The sequence below is a fragment of the Eschrichtius robustus genome, chromosome 19 (genome assembly GCF_028021215.1).
Source record: "Eschrichtius robustus isolate mEscRob2 chromosome 19, mEscRob2.pri, whole genome shotgun sequence".
Lineage (NCBI taxonomy): Eukaryota > Metazoa > Chordata > Mammalia > Artiodactyla > Eschrichtiidae > Eschrichtius > Eschrichtius robustus.
In genome coordinates this window covers 37,812,726-37,836,846 of record NC_090842.1, presented here as the reverse complement: position 1 = coordinate 37,836,846, position 24,121 = coordinate 37,812,726, and the positions used below count along the sequence as shown (strand labels likewise).

Below are 24,121 nucleotides of genomic sequence, written 5' to 3'. Positions count from 1 at the left end.
TGGACATCCATAAGCAAATAAATGAACTTTGACCTAAAACTCACCTTATACCAAAATTAACTCAGAAATGGTTCATGACCTTAAATGTAAAATGAAAACTGTAAAATTGAAAAAAAAAAAAAAAGGAGAAAATTTTTGCACCCTAGGGCTAGACAAAGAGTTCTTACACATAAAAGTAAAAATTAATAAATTGGGCTTCATCAAATTTTAAAACTTTGCTCTGTAAAAGCCCATGTGAAAATGATGAAAAAACAAGCTACAAGCTAGCATAAGATATCTGTAAATGACATACCCAACTGGGGATTCATATCTAGAATTTATAAAGAACTCTTAAAACTCTACAGTAAAAAAGAACAAACAATCCAATTAGAAAATGGACAGGGCTTCCCTGGTGGCGCAGTGGTTGAGAATCTGCCTGCCAATGCAGGGGACACGGGTTCGAGCCCTGGTCTGGGAAGATCCCACATGCCACGGAGCGACTGGGCCCGTGAGCCACAACTACTGAGCCTGCGCGTCTGGAGCCTGTGCTCCGCAACAAGAGAGGCCGCGATAGTGAGAGGCCCGCACACCGCGGTGAAGAGTGGCCCCCGCTTGCCGCAACTAGAGAAAGCCCTCGCACAGAAACGAAGACCCAACACAGCCAATAAATAAATAAATTAAATAAATACATTTTAAAAAGAGTGTCCATCTCCATAAAAAAGAAAAAAAAGGACAAAAGTCGTAATACACATTTCACTGAAGATAAGGATGGCAAATAAACGTACGAAAAATGTTCAACATCATTAACCACTAGGGAAATGCAAATTAAAACCACACACCTATCAGCATGGCTAAAATTAAAAAGTAGTGAAAATACCAAGTGCTGCTTAGGATATGGAGAAACTGGATCACTCAAACATTGCTAGTGGGAACGTAAACTGGTGCAACTACTCTGGAAAAGTTTGGCAGTTTCTTAAAGAAAGTAAGCATGCAACTAACCACATGCTCTGCAACTGCACTCCTAGGCATTCACCCCAGAGAAATGAAAACGATGTTTGCACAAAAACCTGTACACCAATGTTTATAGCAGCTTTATTTACAAAAGCCAAAAACTGGAAACAACCCAGATGTCCTTCAACAAGTGAACAGTTAAACTGTGGAACCACCATACACGGAATACTACTCCAGAGAACTGTGCTGAGTGAAAAAAAGCCAATTCCAAAAGGTTGTATATTGTATGATTCTATTTATATAACATTCTTGAAATGATGAAATAACAGAAATGGAGAACAGATTAGCGTTTGCCTGTGATTAATGAGAAGGTCAAAAGGAGAGGCACCTAGATATGGCTTTAAAGGGCAACATGGAGGATCCTTGTAGTGATAGAAATATTCAACTTGACTGAATCAATCTTATCCTGGTTGTGATACTGTACTATAGTTTTGGAAGATGTTACAATTAGAGGAAACTGGTAAAGGATACACGTACAGACTACCTCTGTATTACTTCTTACAACAGAATGTGAATCTACAATCTCAAAATTAAAATTTAATTTAAAAAAATCAACCCAGCCGCAGTTGCTACATCATTTACAAAGTTACAACTTAAAGGGTCTAACCTCTTTTAAAGGTATGACAGAGAAACTGTGAGATTTATTATTTTCTTCCTAATCTCTGTTTTGAAAATGCAAAATAAGAAGAACCTTATACAATTGAGTCTGGTTGACTTAGTACATGTAAGTATCTGAACTTCTTTGAAGAAAGAGAACAGGAGTATGCATTTACATCTTGTCCCAGGACATTTTATTTACTTATTTAGAACTTAAACCTAAACTACTTCCCATAAGAGATTATCATACCTTGGCACCATATAAATCTGAGTTCTTCATTAAAAATTCTGCTGATGTTCGTACAGTGACTCCTGTAGTTTCACACTGCAATACACAGTTTTCCAATGTAGTCTTGCCACGGTGAATAACTATGATGAAAACATGCAATCAAATACTTTAAGAAGTAATGTGTCTTTTCCAATATTACAAATGGCCTAGAGCTGATATTAGATAGTCTAAATATTTCTCATTTAAACTCTGTTACTGGAATTATGAATTCATAATTTATAAAACAATGACTATTTTGAGTTATTTTCTATTGATAAAATCTAAAAGCAGCATTCTTAAAAAAGAATGACTTGCCCTCAGAAATGCAAAATCAAGTTAAAAAGCACTTCTCATTACAAAAAAAATATCAGAAAGTAACTTTCATGACTATCTTAGAAGAGAGAAGAAAAGGAGGCCCAATTCAAAATAAGGGATACAAATCCCAGGAAATAAATACTATCACAATGTGAAGATAGTTGGTTTGAGTCCAGGGCTAAATCAAATACAAAGAACACAGACCACAATACTGGAATGTTTTAAAAGAAAAAAAATGATCACACAGAAACAAATATTAAACTAACAAATTTTCAAGAATACATTGAACTATTTTTCACTTTAGAGTAAGCTTTCTCAGTTGTCAAGTTATGTACACAAATAATTAATCAGCCTTGCATATTACTCGAGTGGTATTTTATTAAATTCTATCTTCCAGGGAAAGTACCGTTTTCCTACAAAGTCTGGAACAAATAATAAATGAAATATTCAGATATTTACTTAAGATTCCTTCCACGGCACCATGCTGAACAAATTTTATGCTTGAGATTTTAATATCCGCACCCGTACAATCCACAAAAGTGTCTCCTTTGCCTCTCTTTTCTATCACAATATCATCTGTTAGACCATATCCTAAGGAAGAGAGCAAGAACATTTAAGATAGGTGAGGGGAAATGTCTAAACACAAAATTTATATGATAGATTCCTCTATTTCAAATGACTCCAAATGATATCTGAGACCAGGTAACCCAGTTACATTTAAATAAAATCTAATTATCTCTCCACATATCTTACTTAATTTTTACCAAGGTATACAATTTTTAATAATAACAACTCCTCAATTTGCCTGCATATCAGGAAGACTACCCCCTATCAACCATCTCATACCAGTTTCAGCACTAAAGTCACTTACAAAACTGCTATTAAAAAAAATAGTAACAGAATGGCCATCATCAAAAAAATCTACAAACAATAAATGCTGGAGAGGGTGTGGAGAAAAGAGAACCCTCTTGCACTGCTGGTGGGAATGTAAATTGATACAGCCACTATGGAGAACAGTATGGAGGTTCCTTAAAAAACTAAAAATAGAACTACCATATGACCCAGCAATCCCACTACTGGGCATATACCCTGAGAAAACCATAGTTCAAAAAGAGTCATGTACCACAATGTTCATTGCAGCACTATTTACAATAGCCAGGACATGGAAGCAACCTAAGTGTCCATCGACAGATGAATGGATATAGAAGATGTGGCACATATATACAGTGGAATATTACTCAGCCATAAAAAGAAACGAAATTGAGTTATTTGTAGTGAGGTGGATGAACCTAGAGTCTGTCAAACAGAGTGAAGTAAGTCAGAAAGAGAAAAACAAATACTGTATGCTAACGCATATTTATGGAATCTAAAAAAAAAAAAAAAAAAAAAAAGCTTCTGAAGAACCCAGGGGCAGGACAGGAATAAAGACGCAAACATGGAGAATGGACTTGAGGACACGGGGAGGGGGAAGGCTAAGCTGGGACCAAGTGAGAGAGCAGCATGGACATATATACACTACCAAATGTAAAATCGATAGCTAGTGGGAAGCAGCTGCATAGCACAGGGAGATCAGCTCTGTGCTTTGTGACCACCTAGAGGGGTGGGTTAGGGATGGTAGGAGGGAGATGCAAGAGGGAGGAGATATGGGGATATATGTATACATATAGCTGAGTCACTTTGTTATAAAGCAGAAACTAACACACCATTGTAGAGCGATTATACTCCAATAAAGATGTTAAAAAATAATAATAAGTAAATAAGTTTAAAAAAATAGTAATCATCTTAAGTACTCACAGCTGGGTCAGAGGGCTTTAAAGCGTTTAGCCCTACAAGTTTTTTATTTCCCAACTCTAAGATTCTATTATTCTATCGTAATTAGGTTTGAAAAAGCCTAGGCATTTCTCAAGATTTTCTGAATTTTACATTCTCTTAAACAGATTGACTTAAAATCCGACAAACTGACTTAGAACAATTTTAGCTATTGGAAAAATAGGTCTACCTTGTTAACCAATAAAAAACATTGTTCTCTACAAATCTTAATCAAACTAATAATACAGGCCAGACCTCTGAATGGGCTTATGAAAAACTGCAGTATCAGAAAACTAGAAAACTTTGCCTGACTTTTATCATAAAACAGAATCACATAGACAAAGCTTTAAGAAATAACTCTCACTGTCTAAAGTTGAGTCTTTGCTTGAGTAAATGAAAGCAGTGACAACATTAAACAGGCAAAGTCACTAAAGTCTTCTACACTTGAAGAGCACAGACAAGCCTTTGGGGACTCTAGAGAATGCAAGAGGACTCCACACACGGGAATGCTACCAGTGGTGGATTCTGGATGATTAGATTGTGAGTAAATTTCTCTCCCGATTCTTTTTTTTTTTTTAATTTATTTATTTATATATTTATTTTTGGCTGCATTGGGTCTTCGTTGCTGCGCATGGGCTTTCTCTAGTTGCGGCGAGTGGGGTCGACTCTTCATTGTGGTGCACGGGCTTCTCACTGCAGTGGCCTCTCTTGTTGCAGAGCACGGGCTCTAGGTGCGTGGGCTTCAGTAGTTGCGGCACACGGGCTCAGTAGTTGTGGCTCGCAGGCCCTAGAGCGCAGGTTCAGTAGTTGTGGTGCATGGGCTTAGTTGCTCCATGACATGTGGGATCTTCCCAGACCAGGGATCGAACCCATTTCCCCTGCATTGGCAAGTGGATTCTTAACCACTGCACCACCAGGGAAGTCCTTCCCTGATTCTTTTTATGTGTCTACCTGTACTTTGCACATTTTTATAATAGCTATGGCTTTCTATCATGTGAAAAATTAAAAATATAAAAAGAATGGCCGTATTACATTATATAAACAAGTTATTACATAAACAAGTTACATAATCTTAGCAGTTTAAAACACAAAGCCCTCGCCTAACTGAATGGATTTTCTAAACAAGAAAGAAAAATCAGGGCTTCCCTGGTGGTGCAGTGGTTGAGAATCTGCCTGCTAATGCAGGGGACACGGGTTCAAGCCCTGGTCTGGGAAGATTTCCACATGCCACGGAGCATCTAGGTCCGTGAGCCACAACTACTGAGCCTGCGCGTCTGGAGCCTGTGCTCCGCAACAAGAGAGGCCGCGATAGTGAGAGGCCCGCGCACGGCGATGAAGAGTGGCCCCCGCTTGCCGCAACTAGAGAAAGCCCTCACAGAAACGAAGACCCAACACAGCCAAAAATAAATAAATAAATAAATAAATAAATAAATAAATAAATATAAATTTAAAAAAGACAGAAAGAAAAATCCTATTATAAGTACTGTTAATACCCTGCAAATAGCAGGTACTCAATATATATCTCTTGTTGTAAGTGTCAGCTATAGATCAGATAAGCTATCAGATAAGCTTTAATCTTACTCGTGAACAAGTACTCCATATATTCACACTAGAGATATCACCTGATTCCCCAAATTCTCAGAAATGCCCTCTGTTCATAAATTGACAGTCATTCTTACACTTAACTATCAGAATTCTATATGGTTATTTATGACATGTTGGCAATTACATTATAATTTCCTCACCAATCTAGGAAGAATGCTTATCCACCATACAATCTGTAATAGCAATGCTGTTTGCACTATGCCAAAAAAATAGTGTTTTTATTGCAGTGCTTTATCCTGCAGACGTGTTATTTATAAACACACATCTATTATATATCAAATTTTGGAGAGGAAAAAGAACAAAAATTACACACATAAAACAAAAAAGGGGATGAGGTGGTGTACTAGTGAACAGCAGGAAATTAAATTCCCAGCCTTGCTTCCGTTAAGAACTCTTGACAAGATAAAATTAAAGAACATAGCTTAAGCAGTTTGTGAACAGCTGCACCAGTCCCAAAATGATATATGATTTTTTGCATGACAAGCTTTATTGCTAACTTGAAGCTCTTTTGGTAAATAGTTGAACAGGTGCATCTAAATTTGACACGCTATGGAAATACAAAGGACCAAGGTGAACTACTGTAAAGTAACCTAAATTTAGGAATCACTCTAAATGTACAATAAGATTTTAACTCCTAAAAAGTTATTTTTAGGACTTCCCTGGTGGTGCAGTGGTTAAGAATCCGCCTGCCAATGCAGGGGACATGGGTTTGATCCCTGGTCCGGGAAGATCCCACGTGCCACGGAGCAATTAAGCCCGGGCACCACAACTACTGAGGCTGCGCTCTGGAGCTCGCGAGCCACAACTACTGAGCCCACCTACCACAACGACTGAAGCCCACGCGCCTAGAGTCCGTGCTGCACAACAAGAGAAGCCACTGCAATGAGAAGCCCTCACACGGCAACGAAGAGTAGCCCCCGCTCACCGCAACTAGAGAAAGCCCGCGCACAGCAACGAAGACCCAACGCAAGCAAAAATTAAATAAATAAATAAAGTTATTTTTAAAAGACTCTTTCAGCATTAATGTTCTCAAAAGTACACTTTAGAATTTGCGAGATTCAACAAGCTTTTAAAGAATTAAGATGGAGATTTTGCAACTAATTTCAAGTTGGACCTATACCTTTCACAAAAGTAAGCTAACTTTAAAAAAAAAAAAAAAAAGCACCAATATGTCCACAACATATATGAAGTAAGAGGAAGCAACAAATTAAAAAATATTGCTTGGAATGTTTTTTTAATTCTAATAATGAATTTCCTTTTCACCAACCACCTATAATCTGGAATTATACCTCTTCCTAATGGTCTTTTTTCTCTCTGTTTTTGTCTTCCCAACATTTATAATGCCACAAAGAATCACACCTCACGTTGCTCAAACACTGAGTCAATAACCTGTACACTCCAAAAACCCTTAATGTTTCAAGGAAACTCATTTGAAATCAAATGGGTTTAAATCAAATTCTCAGAGCTTCAACAAGATCAGTGACTTACTGTTATCTTAAGCGTATCATGCACGAGAGTTTGGCTGTATGACCTTCCATACTCACCTTCTAACTCAATGGAGTCAGCAATGCAGAATGTACCATGTACCACGTAATGGCCAGGACAAACAACAACAGTGTCGCCCTCATAGCAGGTATTTATAGCAGACAACGGATCACTATGGAACTAGAAAACAAAACAACATATTGCAAATATATACCCCTCAAATGCAACCTGAGTATTACTCCAGGTGCCTTCATGTTTCATTTTGAAAAGGGAGCCAAAACTGCGTATGTAGGTATCTCCTTTGCTACTGCACTGAGCTCAGTGCATGGTTGATAAGTGACTAATACTGCAGAAAGGCAGTGCTCTCACTGCTTTCCATTTCACAGAAAACCAGCTCTGGGAAACTCCTAAAAACTTTTTGTAGAATTCAGGAAAGCCTGGGGTGAATCTGAAGAAAAAAAAGCCACCTGGAGCAAGAAACTCTCCTTTTACCTGAATTTCTATTTCTTCCTTACAAGGCTCTGGACAAAGCTTATCCCTGAGCAGGGACTGCAGCAGACCAGTCGTCATGGTGGAGGAGACCACATGGGTGACCTTCTGGCCATTTGGACGGATGCCTTTTGCTTGTATATTAGAATTCTTCTGATAACCAAACACATATCTTAAAGAAACCAAACAGACCTGTCAGTTCTCAGTAAGATAGCTGGTTAGAAAAGATGCCAACTAGTTGAGAAGAACAAAGATACACATACCTCAACAAAGGATTCTCAATGAGTTTTAGCTTTTGTTTCAACTGTTCAATCTCTGAATACAATTTTAACCCTTCCACCATGGAGATGTTTTCCTGCTCAGAATCAGAGTTACAATTTGACAAACTGCTCCTCAGATTTAAAAATTTCCTGTAACTCTCCTCACATTGAGTCAGCAGATTTTGATAGTCAACAATAAGTCCTGAAGGAACTCGGTCTTCAAGAATGTCATAATGCCTGAAAGTTTAAAAGCAAATTGAAACCCACTGCCTTTCAGACACATTGTCCCATCATCAAGACACCCATTTAGTCCTCAAAGACCCCATAAGAAAAGTGTTTCATAGTATGTAACTCAGGAACATGTTAAGTCTTACTGAGTAGGTGAAAGCTATTGAAAGCTTTAAGGACCACTTCATTAAGGTCACTAACTTTTCTCTTTTGAGGAGTTGCTATTTTTTTTTTCCCTTAGATCCAAACATTTGTGTTTTTGAAACACTGAGAGTTCATGTTGTACAATTTGTAATCATTACTGAACAAGATATTATTTTCTCATATATTAGATTCAAAATCTTAGTAAGTGGGTGGCAGAGGGCAACCTGGAGGTAGGGGTGGTGAGGGTAGTATCCCAAGTAGTTTCATAACAATGTTTAAGATTACCACATTTATAGGAACAAAAATTTTAAATGATTCAAATCATCTAGTCCTTCCCTATACTTATTTATTTATTTTCAATTTAGTTTATTTTTTATTTTTTAAATTTATTTGGCTGCATCAGGTCTTAGTTGAGGCACATGGGATCTTCGTTGCGGTATGTGGGACCTTTCATTGCGGTGCATGGGCCCTTCGTTGTGGTGCGCAGGCTTCTCTCTAGTTGTGGCGCAGGGGCTCTAGAGTGCACGGGCTCAGTAGTTGCAGCACATGGGCTCTCTACTTGTGGCTCATGGGCTCCAGAGCACACGGGCTCAGTAGTTGTGGCACGCGGGCTCTCTAGCTGTGGCGCATGGGCGTGGTAGTTGCGGCACTGGCCTAGTTGCCCCACGGCATGTGGGATCTTAGTTCCCCGACCAGGGATTGAACCCACGTCCCCTGAATTGAAAGGCAGATTCTTAACCACTGGACTACCAGGGAAGTCCCCCTTCCTTGCATTTAAAGCACTATGGAGGGGACTTCCCTGGTGGTCCAGTGGTTAAGACTCCGCACTCCCAATGCAGGGGGCCCGGGTTTGATCCCTGGTCAGGGAACTAGACCCCACATGCCGCAACTAAGAGTTCGCATGCTGCAGCTAAAGATCCCACATGCCGCAACTAAGACCCAGTGCAGCCAAATAAATAAATAAAATATTAAATAAATAAATAAAGCACTATGGAGCAGAATTTGCTGAATATTCCCTCAGGAAGATTATTAGAGTATTTCAAAAACATAAGCCTTTGTGATTCTGAGAAAAAAAATAAAGGTGTTATTACTAAACTAGAGAGTGATTAAAACCAAATAACCTTGTATTGGACAACTTTGTTGGCACTTAAGTTTATTATTAATTTATAAACCTTCTCAAATATATAGACAGAACAAAAAGTACTTCTAGATACAATAATTTATGAATGTACAATCAAGTTAATGGATACGAAATTAATGGATTTGAAAGTAAACTGCAATATTACTGTCATTACCTGTCGTTTTAAAATAATTGCTTTATTTCTCAGTTAAAAGCACACTGACTTAGGCCAGAGCTTCTTAACCTTGGCTGCTTATTAGAATCACTGGGGAACGTTTAAAAATACAGATGATCAGGTCCCCATCCAGACCAATTAAATTAGTCTCTAGAAGTAGAGGGGTATTTTTTAAAGTTCCCTGGGGATTCTAATGTGCAGCCAAGGTAGAGTACGATTGCCTTAGATAATGTCTTCTTAACTTCGTCACGCTCTAAGTAAGGTACAGGGACAAAAAAACAGAACCATATCCTAAACAAATTTACATCAAGTTACAGTGAACATTTAAATAGTATTTAAGATGAATAGAAAATATTTTTTCCACTTTTCAAGTAAATGAATTAGGTGAAGCTTGAAAAGCAAGGATTTTGTCTGCTTTGGTTAATCCATACTCATTTAAAGATATTCTGGAAATCCACTTTGCAAACAAGAAATTGGGGACCCAACCACTGACTGCTTGATCAGATCTATTAAGTTACAAAGATTAAGACTCAAATTTTAAAATTAGTTTCTTAGCATTTCCAATATCCATGCCAATCAGCTTATTTCTTCTCATTATAGTGATACTTCATAGTCTGAAAGTAATGAACCAACATCTGTGTCTCAGACCCATAAGCTCTGAAGCAGCGTGTTTTGAATTAGAAAGGAAAAATATTTACTTCACAGTACAAAATCAAGACAATATGGTTTGATTCCCTTTAACTCTTGCCTGTGAATAGCTCTACTCCTGTCTTAGCCTAGGGACCTGTTAAAGAGTCTGCCTATATTTGATAACATTCCAGTTTCCCAATCAAGTACCATAGTTTCTTCTCCATAACTGAGAACAATTCCTCCCTTATGCTTTCCCATCTGCCAGTGACGTATAAGATATGTATGTAAATCATTTCTTGTTGTTCGAACATGTAAGACTGTCAAATCGGAATACAGTTATTTTCCAAGTAAAGATCAAATTTGCCAGATACATGATATTCATCCACCATTACACTTCCCTTCAATCAAAACCAACCATTGCTCTTTAAAAGCAAGTATATCAAAACTAGAAAATATGCAAGCTTATTGAAACTCTGGCATTTTATTGAATACACTATGAGAAAACAGGAAATGCATAATGGAAAAATTGGAAAGGCTAAATAGAAATCACAGCCAATTTATGAAAAGCTGAAATCAGACATACATAATTCTAAACCAGGTAGAACCAACCTTAACCAGACTTCTCACGTATTTTTTACTTATGATTTACTGTTTAAATGAAGAGAAACTTACTAAATCAAATTGGTTACACAGAAATGTAAAGAGTTACTGCCTTATCTTATGTAACCAAATCATCTTTCACACAGGGACAAAATTACCGTCTACAATTTTTTTTTCTTTGTTTTGGCCTGCAAGGTCTAATTTTATTCTTACTGCAGCACTCCGTATTAAATTACCATGCACAAGTACCAAAAAGTTACCTGGTCTTATAGCACCATCTAGTGGAAGCCACATTTAAAAAAGTCAGTGCAGGACAACTATTTGGGTTGCACGGTTAATTTGGGGTATTTTTATAATGGAAGGGTTTTTCCCTACCAAAATGTGATAAATCAGTAGAATGTATTTAGGTATTTTGGAAATTTTTATTCACCATCAATATTAACTATTTAGTATTTTCATCTATTTATCAAATAAGATTTAAGGAAAAGAACTTGACAAAACGTCCTGAGGTAAGTCTGTTTAGCCTACTATGTTTTACTGTAAGAACTTAAAGAGTAAAGCCATGTCTTTAAAAGTACTCTAAAAAAAAAAAGTCTTCCATAATTCAATTAATTTCACTGTTCTTCAATTGTTTTTATTGAGTTTAGTAACGGGTTGTTTCTTTTTAACACATTAGCTCAATTAAGTTTTATTCAAATTTACAAGAGTGAGCTGTTAACTTGCATGTTCTTGAATTCTCTGTCTTTAGATTCTAAAAACACTACAAGTAGGTTTATAAACACTAAAAGTAGGTTTCTCTGCACCTGTACAATTTTTATTTAATAACTTGTCAGTGGGTTATACTATTTGTATATCAGTCTGTTTCTATCTGTAGGCCCCTGGAGTATATATACAGTATATACAAAACACAGGTGAAATTTAATCACAAATAGCTATTTTTTCCAACATGTACAAGGCCACTAATAAATACTTACAATCTCAATCGAGGTTCAACACATCTAACAAAATAATCATACTCATCCTCTTCTTCTTCATCCCAACTCCTCCAAATGTTCTGATAGAAAAACCTGAAAAGGAAATTAGTATCACTCAAATTCAATCACTGGCTTAAAATGTTAGGGTTTTGGAGGAATAAGAGTAAATCAAAACAAGTCTATCAAGTACAGTAGAGAAGACTGAATATTTGCTAGATTTGATAGTCATGAGTCACACATGAACTTCTTTGGATTGGCTAAAGAAGTTTTCTACAACATTGATTCTATTAGGACCTTCTTTTTATCAGAAGAACTATTTATTGACCATCTGTAACTTGGTGGAAATTAGTGCCATTTGTTAAGATAGAAAAGACTGGGAGAGAAACAAGTTTAGGGTTGAAAATAAAGAGTTCTGTTCTCACCATGTTCAGGTTGAGATGCCTATTTGAACTCCAAATGGATGATGTCAAGAGTGCAGATAAATATACGAGACCAGAGCTCAAGGAAAAGGTCAGGGCTAGAGACATAAATCTGGAAGCTGTCAGCATATTGATGGCATTAGAGCAATAGATGAGATCATCCAGGGACATAAAATAAAGCAGTAGTTCTCAACCCTGGCTGCCCGTTAGAGTCCCCTGGGAAGCTTTTAAAAATTGATTTTCAATCCTATTCCAGACCAATAAACCGGAATCTCTTGGGTGGGGGATGGGGGAGGGAGGGTGCAGGATCCATTTTTTTTAAAGCTCCCCAAAGTGATTTGACAAATTTTTCATCATGGAAAATTTCAAACATATACAAGAGCAAACATGAAAACATGAATACCATGTATCCATCACCAGCTTCAACAATTATCAACTCACAGGTAATCTTATTTCACCTCTACTCCACCCACTTACTTCTCTGCTCTCCTACCCCCACCATCCTGACACTGGATCATTTTAAAGCAAATTTCTGACATATCATAGCTCTCATAAATTTTGAGTATGTATGTGCCTCTAAAATAAATCTTTATACAAAAAAAGTTTTAATTCCTTAATAACCAAGTATCCAGTCAGTGTTCAGTTTTCCCTAATTATCTCTTTTGTTGTTGCTGTTGTTGTTTTACAGTTGGCTTGCTCATCAGGGTCCAAACAAGGGTCAGCCATTGAATTTAATTAAATCGCTTTTACTCTATAGATTATCCATCCCTCTTTTTCACCTTGCAATTTATTTAATAGTTTCCCACACTCTGAATTTTACTGATTGCATCCCCATGGGGTCATTTAACATGTCCTTCTGTTTCCTTTATTTCTAGTAAACTGATAGGAAGGACGAGAGACTTGATCGTCTTTAGGAAAGACTTTTTGGCAAGAATACTTCAAGGGAGGTATAAGGTAGCCTCATCACGAAGCACATGATACCTGGTCATCTCTTTTGATGATGAGCTTACGAATGATCAATGGATTCAGATATTGTCAGCCTGATTTATCTGCCACAAAGTTCCCCATCAGTTTTTCACCAATGGCTGTAGCAGCCATTGAGGATCATTGCCTGAAACCTCTATTTTATTATGGGTTGCAGAATACCGATATTCTCATCTTATCATTCTTTCCTCATGTAGTAGTTGGAATACTCCTATAAAGAAAATTTCCAGGAGATTCTAATGTGCTTTCAAAGCTGATTAGAGAGAGAGAAGTGTAGAGAGCCTAGGCCTGAGCCCTGGGTAACTTCAACATTCTAAAGTTTGAGCATGAGAGGAAGAGCTGGCCAAGATTACTAAGAAAGCAAGCCCGTGACACACTATCATAAAGCGGTGTCCCAGAAACTCGGAAGACAGTAGAGTATGTTAAGAAGATGGGAATGATCAAATAATTAGAATGTGACCAAGAGGTCAAGGTAAGATGAGATCAGAGGAGTGACGACTGGATACGAGAATGTGGGTGACCTTAAGCACAATTTCAATGGTACTGTAGGAGTAGAAGCATTAGTGGAATGCCAGGAAGTACAGACGATATAACTTGTCAAAAAGTTGAAAAGGAAGGAGCAGTGAAAATGAAGCCATCTCTTAATTCTTATAGATTAGACTGTCATTCTCTTCACCCTCTAGAGTGCATCTCTTAAAAACAAAAAAAAAACAAAATAAAACAAACCTGAGCATGCCTTTACTCAACCAAAGAACTCTGCTGGCTCCTTGCTGTCCTCAGAACAAAGTCCAAATTCCTGAGCCTGGTGATATTATGCGGACTCACAGCCCACCTCTAGAGCACCTCTCTTGCCTCAGAGACCCTGTGTGCAAACTACCAACTTCACAAGCTCTTTCAAACCTGCTGCGACATGCTGGTCAGGCTGCCTTCCACCTTTTCCACCTGGTAAGCTTATATTTACACTTCATGACCCAGCTCAAATATCCTCACCAGTTCAGTACTGGGCATTCACATTTCATTCACATCTGCACCTCCTCCAGTGTTTATTCTCTCAAGACAGAAACTTGGGAGTCAGCCTTGACTTCTCCCATATCCATTCTACCACCGAGTCTTAGCCATCCTACTTTCTCAATAAGCCTAATCTGTACTCTCCATATCTCCACCCTAGTCCACTCTGTCTCTTAACTGATCTCTCTACCCCTTCCCCCTCCATTTACTTTCCACACAGCAGCCAGAACGAACCTTTTAAAACACAAAGCTGATCATATTCATCCTTGATTGAAAACCCTTCAGCGGTTTCCCACTGCTCTTACAGACAAAAATGATTCATTGGCTGACAAATCCCTGCATCTTCTGACCCCTGACAACCTCTAAGCTGGTTTCCTAAGTCTCTTCCATTACTGTCTATGTTCTAACCACGTTGGCCCTCCGGCTCCTTAAACTCACTGACTTCCTGAACCTGTTCCCTCCCTTAAACTGCCACAACCACTTTCACCTAGCCAACCCTTCAGACCCAAGTTCAAATACCATTTCCTCAGGAAATAACCATATTACAGCAACCTGACCTAGTCTTAGAACACTCTGTAATCCCTCACAGCACTCACTGCAGTTTCCAATCGTACACATATCTTTATGTGATTATTTCATCAAGGTTCATCTCCCACCTTTAGACTGACGTCTCCCTGGTGATGGTGATTGTGTCTGTTTTGTGCACCAGTCAAATCTCACCCTCAACTCAGGACCTGGCACTGAAATACTTACTGAATAAAATGAACAAATGAAAACCCTCATAATTTGACCTTTTCTGGACACTGACCAGAATCTGAGCCCTCACCTCAAAATAAAGAATAATTTAGCCAGGCTCACCTTCAAATAATACTATTACTAATTCCAGATACTTGTCTTTCTATCAACTTCTATACCCATAAGAGATTAGCTCCCTGATTCCTAATTTCCTAAACTCATCAATTATCCCTTTACCTTCATATGCCTCAACTGACAGATTTTTTTAAGTGAGAGAAACATAAGAGAGTTATTTTGGTTCTAGATATAAGCCAGTTCTTTAGATTTATATTGTTTGGCCTAATATTGAATACCTACAGTCCTTGCACTGTATGCAAGTCCAATGTCCTTGCATACAATTAGAAATTTTCTATGAAATGTCAGAAGCAGGACCCAAGACGCTCTACTTCTTTGTAGAGTATCAAATTAAGCTCAGCAAAACCAGGCTAACTCACTAACGGTATAGAAACCGGAAAGTACTTTTTGAACTACAAAACACCAAGCAACATTATTAACATGACCTTTATACTATCCAGTCTTCCAGTTCATGGAGGAATATAAGTCCATTTTTAAATAGCCAAAAATAAGCCTTCCTTAATAAATATACTTATAAAAAGAACATTCAAAAGAACTATCTGTAACAGGAACTATCCGACAAAAAAGTTATCTGAAAAATTTAAAAATGCATACCTATTAATGCAGGTATGGGCTTTCCTTCTCACTTAAGGGACAAGGCATGCACCTGTGCAAGGGGAAACCGACTAAGCCAAAAAAGGCTGAAAGGCATGCACATACCCGCTAAGGATCCTGGAAGTGGCCTGACAAAACACCTTCTTTGGCCAGACATATCCTTGAACACACTGTACGTCAGTCTTATCAGTGCACAAGTGATGGTATACCACCTTATTTACCTTCTTTCCTTTCCTCTTATACTCAAGTGCATCAACTATAGCCTTAGCATCCAGAACTTTTAAGACAGTTTCTAAATATATACAAACAAAATTTAAAAATCCCCTATCTTTTGTTAACATTTGGGGACACTGAGAGAAGGCTATACAGGAATCCCTAGTACTACTTTTCTCAACTTTTCTGTAAGTCTGAAATTACCTCAAAATGAAAATTTTAAACATTGAAAACATTTTTTTAATTTTAAAAAGTTTCCCCTGTCTTTGAATATTTTAAAAGATTGCAGTGACCAAGTTTACAGTTTGAGTTTTAAATCTAGGTATAATACAGACCAGAATTACTGCATTTCATCCAAAGTTTTTGGCCACAAGATTACTTTTATCAACCTTTTTTCCTACCTGATGTGCTCAATTGCAAGTGCTGTCTGGTCAAACACTCCAGAATCATCAAATACCACCCACAGCTCCTGCAGGGGCAACTGGTGTTCCTTCAGATCAAGGAGCTCTTTCATACACTCCAAAGTAAAAGTGCTGACTTGAGATTCACAGAGGTATGGGTCAGCAAGCCTCACCACTGCCTTCAAGGCTGCAAAGTCCACATCTGTGACCTGAAATTTAAAATAACATGACTTAACATATGCAAATCAAAATTAAGATACATCTAAAACACTACTTACAACCTGATTTTTTTCAAGCATGGAATGGGAGTGGGGAGCCTTCTTCCATAACATAAAGGATAAACAAGATGGGCCTGGCTTGTACCCACATGGAGCTGACACTGTAATTGAGAGGACAAATAAACAAACAAGATGGCAACAAGTATGTGACAGAGAATAAGTAGCAGGGGTGGTGGTCTGGTTTTACTGGGAGGGTAGGGGAAGTCACTTCTGAACTGCGATGAAAAGGATGAAAAGGAAGCAGCCGTGTGAAGAGCAGGAAAGATGCAAAAGGCCCTGGGGCAGAGACAAGCTTGGCAGCTGGAAAAGCAGAGAAGCAGTGTTTCTTGCTGGAACCACAGGAAGGAAATGAGGTACGGGCAGCAGGAGGTGAGGTGAGAGAGAGGCAAGAAGATCAGGACAGGAAGGGCATTGGAAGGAGCTTGGCTCTTACATGTTATCTAGCACAATGAGAAGCCACAGAGCCAACACAGGCCTTTGGTAAATGCAATGCATTAGAGGTTTTTAAGCAGAGGAATGGCACATTTCTCTTTTAAAACAATGACTTTGACTGCTTTTAGAGAATTGAGGTGTGTTGGGGGAAGGGAGCTACTATCATAATCAAATTAATAGGCCTGAACTGCAACCAAAGACATTAGCATAACCCAAAATTTAAAAATCCACGAGGAACAGCTGCTTGCAAACCATTGCCTCATATATAGTCACTGCAGCATGTGATGTCATTTTCTGAAGGGGCTGCAGACACAACTTGTATTCATTCACACTCCCTGGTTTACCATTTTAGTTTAACGGGGGTTTTGTGGTCCGGTTAACAAACACTGAGAAAAATTCACAGCTGTAATTAGAGTGCAAATTTAATGTAAAAGGCCCAGTCCGTTGAAAAATAAGATTGTTTTTACTTTCTGCAATGGAACATCAAGAGGTTAACCACATACCTACAGATTTGTTAGGCAAAAAATAGGCTAGTTTTAAAATGCCTGCTTGGTTTGAGCTACTTTAATGGGCTACAACTTAAGAAGGTAAAAAATCAATTCAAACCCCACTGACTTTATAATTAGGCCTCTTTGTTTTTTAAACCGTCTCAAATACCTCCCTCACTTCATAGGTTTCTAATCCATTTCCCCTTTTTAAAGGACACTGAAACTTAAACCACCTCAATTCCCTGGTAGCCCCTCCTCCGTTGCCTTTAAAATTTGTGGAACACTTCATACACCGTGGCAGTTAGATGTGAAAAACACGCTATTTTCAATCAGCTCATAAACCTTAATTAAAAATAAGCACTGTGGCTACAACAGTCTGAGGGAAAGTGTTTTTAGCTAGAGATAAATGTCTTAACAACAGAATTAAATTTACCTCGACCAGCACCTTGAACACATTAGTGTGCCAGGCTGCCCGCCATCCAGATGGTTCCAGGACCTTCTCTAAGAACTCAGCTGTGAATTCTTTTACCTCAGAGGCCTTACAGTCAGCTACAAACAAATTAAAGGCAATAAGAATTGGGGCTGCATAAAGGAGAGAGAAGTTAATAAATCCACTTAAATCTACTTTCTCAGAACCAACAGACGGCAGTCTGAGGAACGGAGACCATCTATTGAACACATATAAATTAAAAGACAAAAGAAGCAAAAAAACGGACCTACTCACCTAAAATGTAATCTTGATACGCTCTGAATCGCTCATAGAACAAAAGGTGACTTGTCTGGAACATTTCTGGGAAATTAGTTTTTCCTTCTGGCACAAAACTTTGTAAACTAGTACCTGGTTTGTCATAATTGCTACAATCACTGTATGAATCTTCATCTTCAAACAAACCTAAGAGAACAAAAATAGGCAGGCTCAACTATCCCAGACACTTCCAGTGCTTATAAACTGCTTCTATTATCATATACTTGCTTAGAAATTCCAAACAAATAAAAACAAGGATTTGGCTATAATGCTTTACTTACCTCTATCATTGTCAGAAAAAAACAGTTTTCTAAATTTAAAAATATCTCAAAATCCAAGTTCTACTTCAAAACAATAAGGACTTAAAATCCTTCATGGGTTAGGTTTTGTTTTTTTTTTAAAGCGCTCCTGACTTATTTATTTATTTATTTATTTATTTTTTTGGCTGTGTTGGGTCTTCGTTTCTATGCAAGGGCTTTCTCCAGTTGCGGCGAGCGGGGGCCACTCTTCATCGCGGTGCGCGGGCCTCTCACCGTCGCGGCCCCTCTTGTTGCGGAGCACAGGCTCCAGACGCGCAGGCTCAGTAATTGTGGCTCACCGGCCTAGTTGCTCCGCGGCATGTGGGATCTTCCCAGACCAGGGATCGAACCCGTGTCCCCTGAATTGGCAGGCAGATTCTTTTTTTGGGGGGGGGGGTTTATTTGTTTATTTATTTATGGCTGTGTTGGGTCTTCGTTTCTGTGCGAGGGCTTTCTCTAATTGCGGCAAGTGGGGGCCCCTCTTCATCGCGGTGCGCGGGCCTCTCACTATCGCGGCCTCTCTTGTTGTGGAGCACAGGCTACATACGCGCACAGGCTCCAGACGCGCAGGCTCAGTAGTTGTGGCTCACGGGCCCAGTCGCTCCGCGGCATGTGGGATCTTCCCAGACCAGGGCTCGAACCCGTGTCCCCTGCATTGGCAGGCGGATTCTCAACCACTGCGCCACCAGGGAAGCCCACGGGTTAGGTTTTTGTTGCTCTTCTGTGAGGAAGAGGGTTGTTTTTAATTAAGTGGGAATCACCCAAGTTCTCCTTCAGAGGACACAGCTATGATTATTACTAGAGCTAGCAAGTTATAATGGTCACATAGCTTACAGTCATTTTTTTCCAAAACAATTCCATAAAGCTGCATTAAATACTGAGCTGATTTCCTATACTCCATCTCAAACAAATTGAAACCTCCCTCTAATTTCTACAATATCAGCTTGTCAATGCCCCTCAATAAACAGGGATGAGAGATTCTTAATAATGCATAAGGTTTACTTCACCAAAGCTTCTAGGTTCCTCCTGACTAATTTCAACGCCTGTGTCTAAGGAAAGGATTAGAAAATGCCAATCGCATTAGGTTTGGGCTGTATGTAATTATGTTTCACAAGGCGTGATTGGGCCAGTGACATATCTAATTCTGTGCAATACGATGTTTTTAATAGACAAAACGACTACTAAATAAATGCTGAGGGTAGCATTTAGACTGGCAAAGTTCTTTCCTGTGGTTTCAGGAAGGGTATCTGAGACAATTACTAGCAGCAGTCTTTCTCTTCCCTCACCTCTTATATTTCTCCTTCCTTTTCTCCCTCCTTCCACTTCTCTGCCCCTGTTCAGGCCACCAGAATTATGTGACCCCCACAGACTGTAATAGGGAAGAACAAATCTGACTCCATATTGGATCTGTTTCTTGTACTTTACCCTTTGTATCCTATTGCTTTTGATACAAGAATGTTGCCTATAGCCTGAAATACACAGGATAGCCCCTTCTCAAAGCTCTGACCTTTAAAGGTATAACACTTTTCCACTCGTACAGAGATAAAAAGTTGCTAAACAGTGAATAACGTTTGTCTTGTTGGAGGTTTACAGGAACATCCTGACCTGACCTACCTGGATAGATGCAAGAACAAAGGATTCTGACACCAAGAAGTTTGCAACAACCAGCCACAACCTCTCCCCTTTTAGTATAAAGGAAGCCTGAATTCTAACTTTGGCAAGATGGTTCTTTGGGACTCTATTCCACCATCTTCTCAGTCAGCTGGCTTTCCAAATAAAGTCTATTCCTTGCCCCAACAACTCGTCTCTCAATTTATTGGCCTGTCGTGCAGCGAGCAGTACAAGTTTGGACATGGCAACAAGATGACCAAGGTGTACTGAAGGGCTTCCTGCTTACAGAACATCAATGCACCTGAGCCTCAGAGAACACAATACCTCACCTGCTGTGTAACAATCTCTCTGTACCTAAAGGAAGATGAAAACAGTATGCCAACTTCAATTAAATTAAGAGAATAAACTATATGTTAATCACTTACAACAGTACCCACCACATAACATAGATATCTCACACATATTAGGTGACTATTATCCAAAAAACAACAAGAAAAACTATCAAGAAAACAAGTGTTGGCGAGGATATGGGGAAACAGGAACCCTTGTGCACTGTTGGTAGGCATGTAAAACAGTACAGCCACTGCGGAAAACAGTATGGTGATTCCTCAAAATTTTTTAAATAGAGTTACCATATGACCCAGCAATTTCCAAGAGAATTGAAAGCAGGGTCTCCAAGAGATATTTGTACACTCATGTTCATAGCAGCATTATTCACAATAGCTAAAATTATTTAGCTTTAAAAAGGAAGGAAATTACGACAAGTGCTGGATGAACATTATACTGAGTGAAATAAGCCAGTCACAGAAAGACAAATACTGTGCAATTCCACTGATATGAGGTACTTAGAGTAGTCAAAATTATATCATAAAGACAAAGTATAATGGTGGTTGCCAGGAGCTGGGGGGAGGGGTGACTGGGGGTTTATTATTCAACAGGTATAGAGTTTCAGTTTACAAGATGAAAAGAATCATGGTAACAGAGGGTGGTGATGGCCTCACAACAATGTGAATGTGTTTAACACCACTGAACTGTACACTTAAAAACGGTCAAGATGGTAAATTTTGTTACGTGTGTCTTACAATTGAAAAGAATACCTTACTTCAGCACAATTCTTTAGATCCAATTTGGAAGTATTTCTTTTCACACCTTATTTCACTTCACCTTCACCACTCCGTAACACCACTACCTGTTTTCCAGATGGGCAAACTGAAGCCAAGCGACTGTTGCCAGTTCACAAGAGTGGTTGGTAGAGGAGTTAAGTCACACCTATGTTCTCTCACTTCTCCAGGACTCTTTCCACTACACAATACAACTGAAAATGTTAAAGTGAAACCACCTTAAAATATCAGGGGGAAGAAACGGAGTCTCCATGAAGAGGTAGAAAGGACTGAGAATTAGACCTGGGTTCTACTTTTAGACTCTGTCCCAAACTGGCTCCCCTACCTTTGGGCATGTCACCTGCCCTCAACGCTCAGTGCTGGCCTAGATGCAGCCAACTAGGCCAAGCGTTCAAGTTTCTTCTCTTTCGGGAAAGGGAAGTGTGGTACGTGATCTCCTTTGAGATGCACATTTTAAAAATGCGCCCACTCTCGACTCACAAACGCGTGCACACAGCCCGGGGGCCCCATCCAGACAGCAAAAGTAGGAATTCCCGGGCCGGCCCAGTCCCCTCCAGTCTCGAGCAAGCTGAGGCCAGACTGGGCGGGGGGAGTTGCCCTGGGTACCTCCCGACTTCGACGTCGGGGCATCGCCCAGCCACCGCCGCCACCCAGGCCAGCAAGGTCCGGAAGGCCTGCGCCTGAGGCGGCCTCGGAGAGTCCCGACGCCCCCCGCGCTGCCGACACGGTCTGTCGCAGGCGGCGGCTCCTCCGGCCCGTCACAACGGGTGCTCACCTTTCCCGAAGGGCGCCAGCTCCTCTTCCACAGCCCAGCCGGTGCGCTCGTGGTCCCGCGCCATCGCCTCCGACCCCAACCCAACACCGGCCAGCAACCCGTCAGCCATTTCAAATTTCCGCGGGCGGCCGCCCGGCCGCGTAACGCGATGAAGCAGCCGCTTCTGATTGGATAGTGGGCCGAGGCTCTTCGACCAATTAAAGGAAAGTTTGCGTGGCCCCCCCCCCCGGTTCCGTACGAGCCCCGCCCCTTCAGCCTCCACCCACCCCGGTGGCAGTGCCTGGGCGCCATCTACTGGCCGGAAGGACTGCTCTTCTCGTCCCAGCTCTTGCTCTTTTTGTTTACTGGGACGAACTTGGACAAAGTTGAATTGGGACATAATTTGGGATGAGTTCCGAAAAACTAACAAGCCATACCTGGCAGTGAGGTAGAGCGGAAAAGACACTGGCTTGAGAGTCAAAAAACATAGTATGTAGACTTGTTTCTTCCATTACCACTGGTATTACCTTGGGCAAGTCACTTCACCTCTCAGAAGAGCATCTTCAGTTCTAATAGTATATTGGCCTAGATGGCTCCAAACTTTTCACCACCAAAACATCAGTTGCTCTCTCGCTTTTTCTCTCTCTCCCCCTCTTTCATTCACTACCTACACACAGAGGATATTTTCAAAGAATGTCAAATAATATTTAGAATGTAAAAGTACGTTTTACCTACATTTATTAGTCAACAACTATAACCTCCAGGGATATAGCTAACATTTGTTGAGTACTGTGTGCAAGACGCCCCTGCATATTTTATCTGCAGTATCTTATTCAATCTTCAAAAACCATCCTATGAGACAGGAAATATTATTATTATTCCCATTTTACAGATGACGACGTGGAGTCACCAAGAAATTAAGAAATGCCCAATTTAACCCAGCAGTGCCAGTATTAAAAACCAGCCAAATTCCTGAATCCACGCTTTAATGGCTCTGCCAGGCCATGACTAGTCAGACCCGAGATGGCCGGCAACAGCAGAGGTTACCAGAACACCAGGAAGATGAGTCCCACAGAAGGACAAGAGCCTGGTCATGACAGTGTTATCACAGGGAAGACATTTCCACTTACTGCCTTAAAGGAAAACCTTGGGCTAAAGTCTCTCAGATCCCTCACAGCTGAAATGAAATTAAGGACAAATCACTTATTAAACTGGATACCTTTCCAAACCTATGCTTGCATGGATTATATGGAAAGTTTTTAGAGTTTTCCCCTAAGTGGAGACCTTTTAGGAGCACACATTTCTTGGGAGTTTGCTTTTCCTGCCCCCTCCCCCTTATCCTAAGGAAAGGGTTTTTTAATTCTTCCTTTCCAATCCCTCCATCTGCAGCCCATCGCAGCCTTCCACCTGCCTTAGGTGGGGTGGCACCCATTATTCCCAGTCTTTTTTATATCTTCACTCTCTTTCTCACCACTAGGTCCTTATACTCTGTCTACACAGGGGCTCGAAATTTACTGCCCTCCCCTAAAAACTTCCCAAAGCCCAACTGCAATCTTGAGATACTGCCTCCACACTTTCTTTCTGGATAGCACCAAATTGCTCTGGGGTAGTGCCTTTCCTCTCCTGCTTTCTCAACGGCCAGTAGCTTCTTCCAGAGGCCTGGCCTCCCTCTCTCCCATCACCCTCTGCCCGCTGCAGCACTGACAGCCCAGCATCCCCTTCCGTAGTCCTTCCTCCCCTGGCCTCCGGGCCTTCACTCTTCTGGTTCTCCTTCCTGCCTTCATTCCTCTTCCTCCTTCTCAGATCCCCTAAACCTAGGGGACTCCTGAGGGCATTATCCTGAGTCCGCCTTCCTCAGGAGGTAACAGAAGTGAGTGAAGAAGGCCAAGTGTGGACAGTGGCACTCACTGTGAGCACACAGGAAAGCAGATGTGCTAATTCACTTGACAAATAATAAATACAGAGAGTATAGACTGTGTGCCAGACATTGTTCTAGGCTCAAGGGAAGCAGGGGCAAACAAGCAGACAAGGTCCTGCCCTCACAGAATTCACAGCCCAATGGAGATGCACAATGAACAAGTAAAAAATCAATTAGCAAGCAAGATTCAATTATGAAAAATAATAAAATAAAATAAAATTCAGTGATGTGATAGAGAATGATGAGTGGGGAAGACAGATTCAGACTTTTATGTGAAAATGCCTGATTTTAAGCTGT

At 40.0% G+C, this 24,121-nt stretch overlaps 1 protein-coding gene across 1 annotated transcript in view; it reads right to left on the bottom strand.

Annotated features, from left to right (window-relative positions):
* SHCBP1 (SHC binding and spindle associated 1) overlaps positions 1 to 22,058 on the bottom strand; it is a 37,418-nt gene extending 15,360 nt beyond the window's left edge. Inside the window, exons 1-10 of the mRNA XM_068527700.1 lie at positions 21,928 to 22,058; positions 18,101 to 18,268; positions 17,810 to 17,925; positions 16,179 to 16,387; positions 11,690 to 11,782; positions 7,822 to 8,055; positions 7,562 to 7,730; positions 7,129 to 7,249; positions 2,630 to 2,761; positions 1,838 to 1,956 (exon numbers count right to left, since the gene is read on the bottom strand). Coding sequence (XP_068383801.1) covers positions 1,838 to 1,956; positions 2,630 to 2,761; positions 7,129 to 7,249; positions 7,562 to 7,730; positions 7,822 to 8,055; positions 11,690 to 11,782; positions 16,179 to 16,387; positions 17,810 to 17,925; positions 18,101 to 18,268; positions 21,928 to 22,036 — 1,470 coding nt within the window. The 5' untranslated portion in view covers positions 22,037 to 22,058. The remainder of the gene's footprint in view (positions 1 to 1,837; positions 1,957 to 2,629; positions 2,762 to 7,128; positions 7,250 to 7,561; positions 7,731 to 7,821; positions 8,056 to 11,689; positions 11,783 to 16,178; positions 16,388 to 17,809; positions 17,926 to 18,100; positions 18,269 to 21,927) is intronic.
* Positions 22,059 to 24,121: the final 2,063 nt, after the last annotated feature.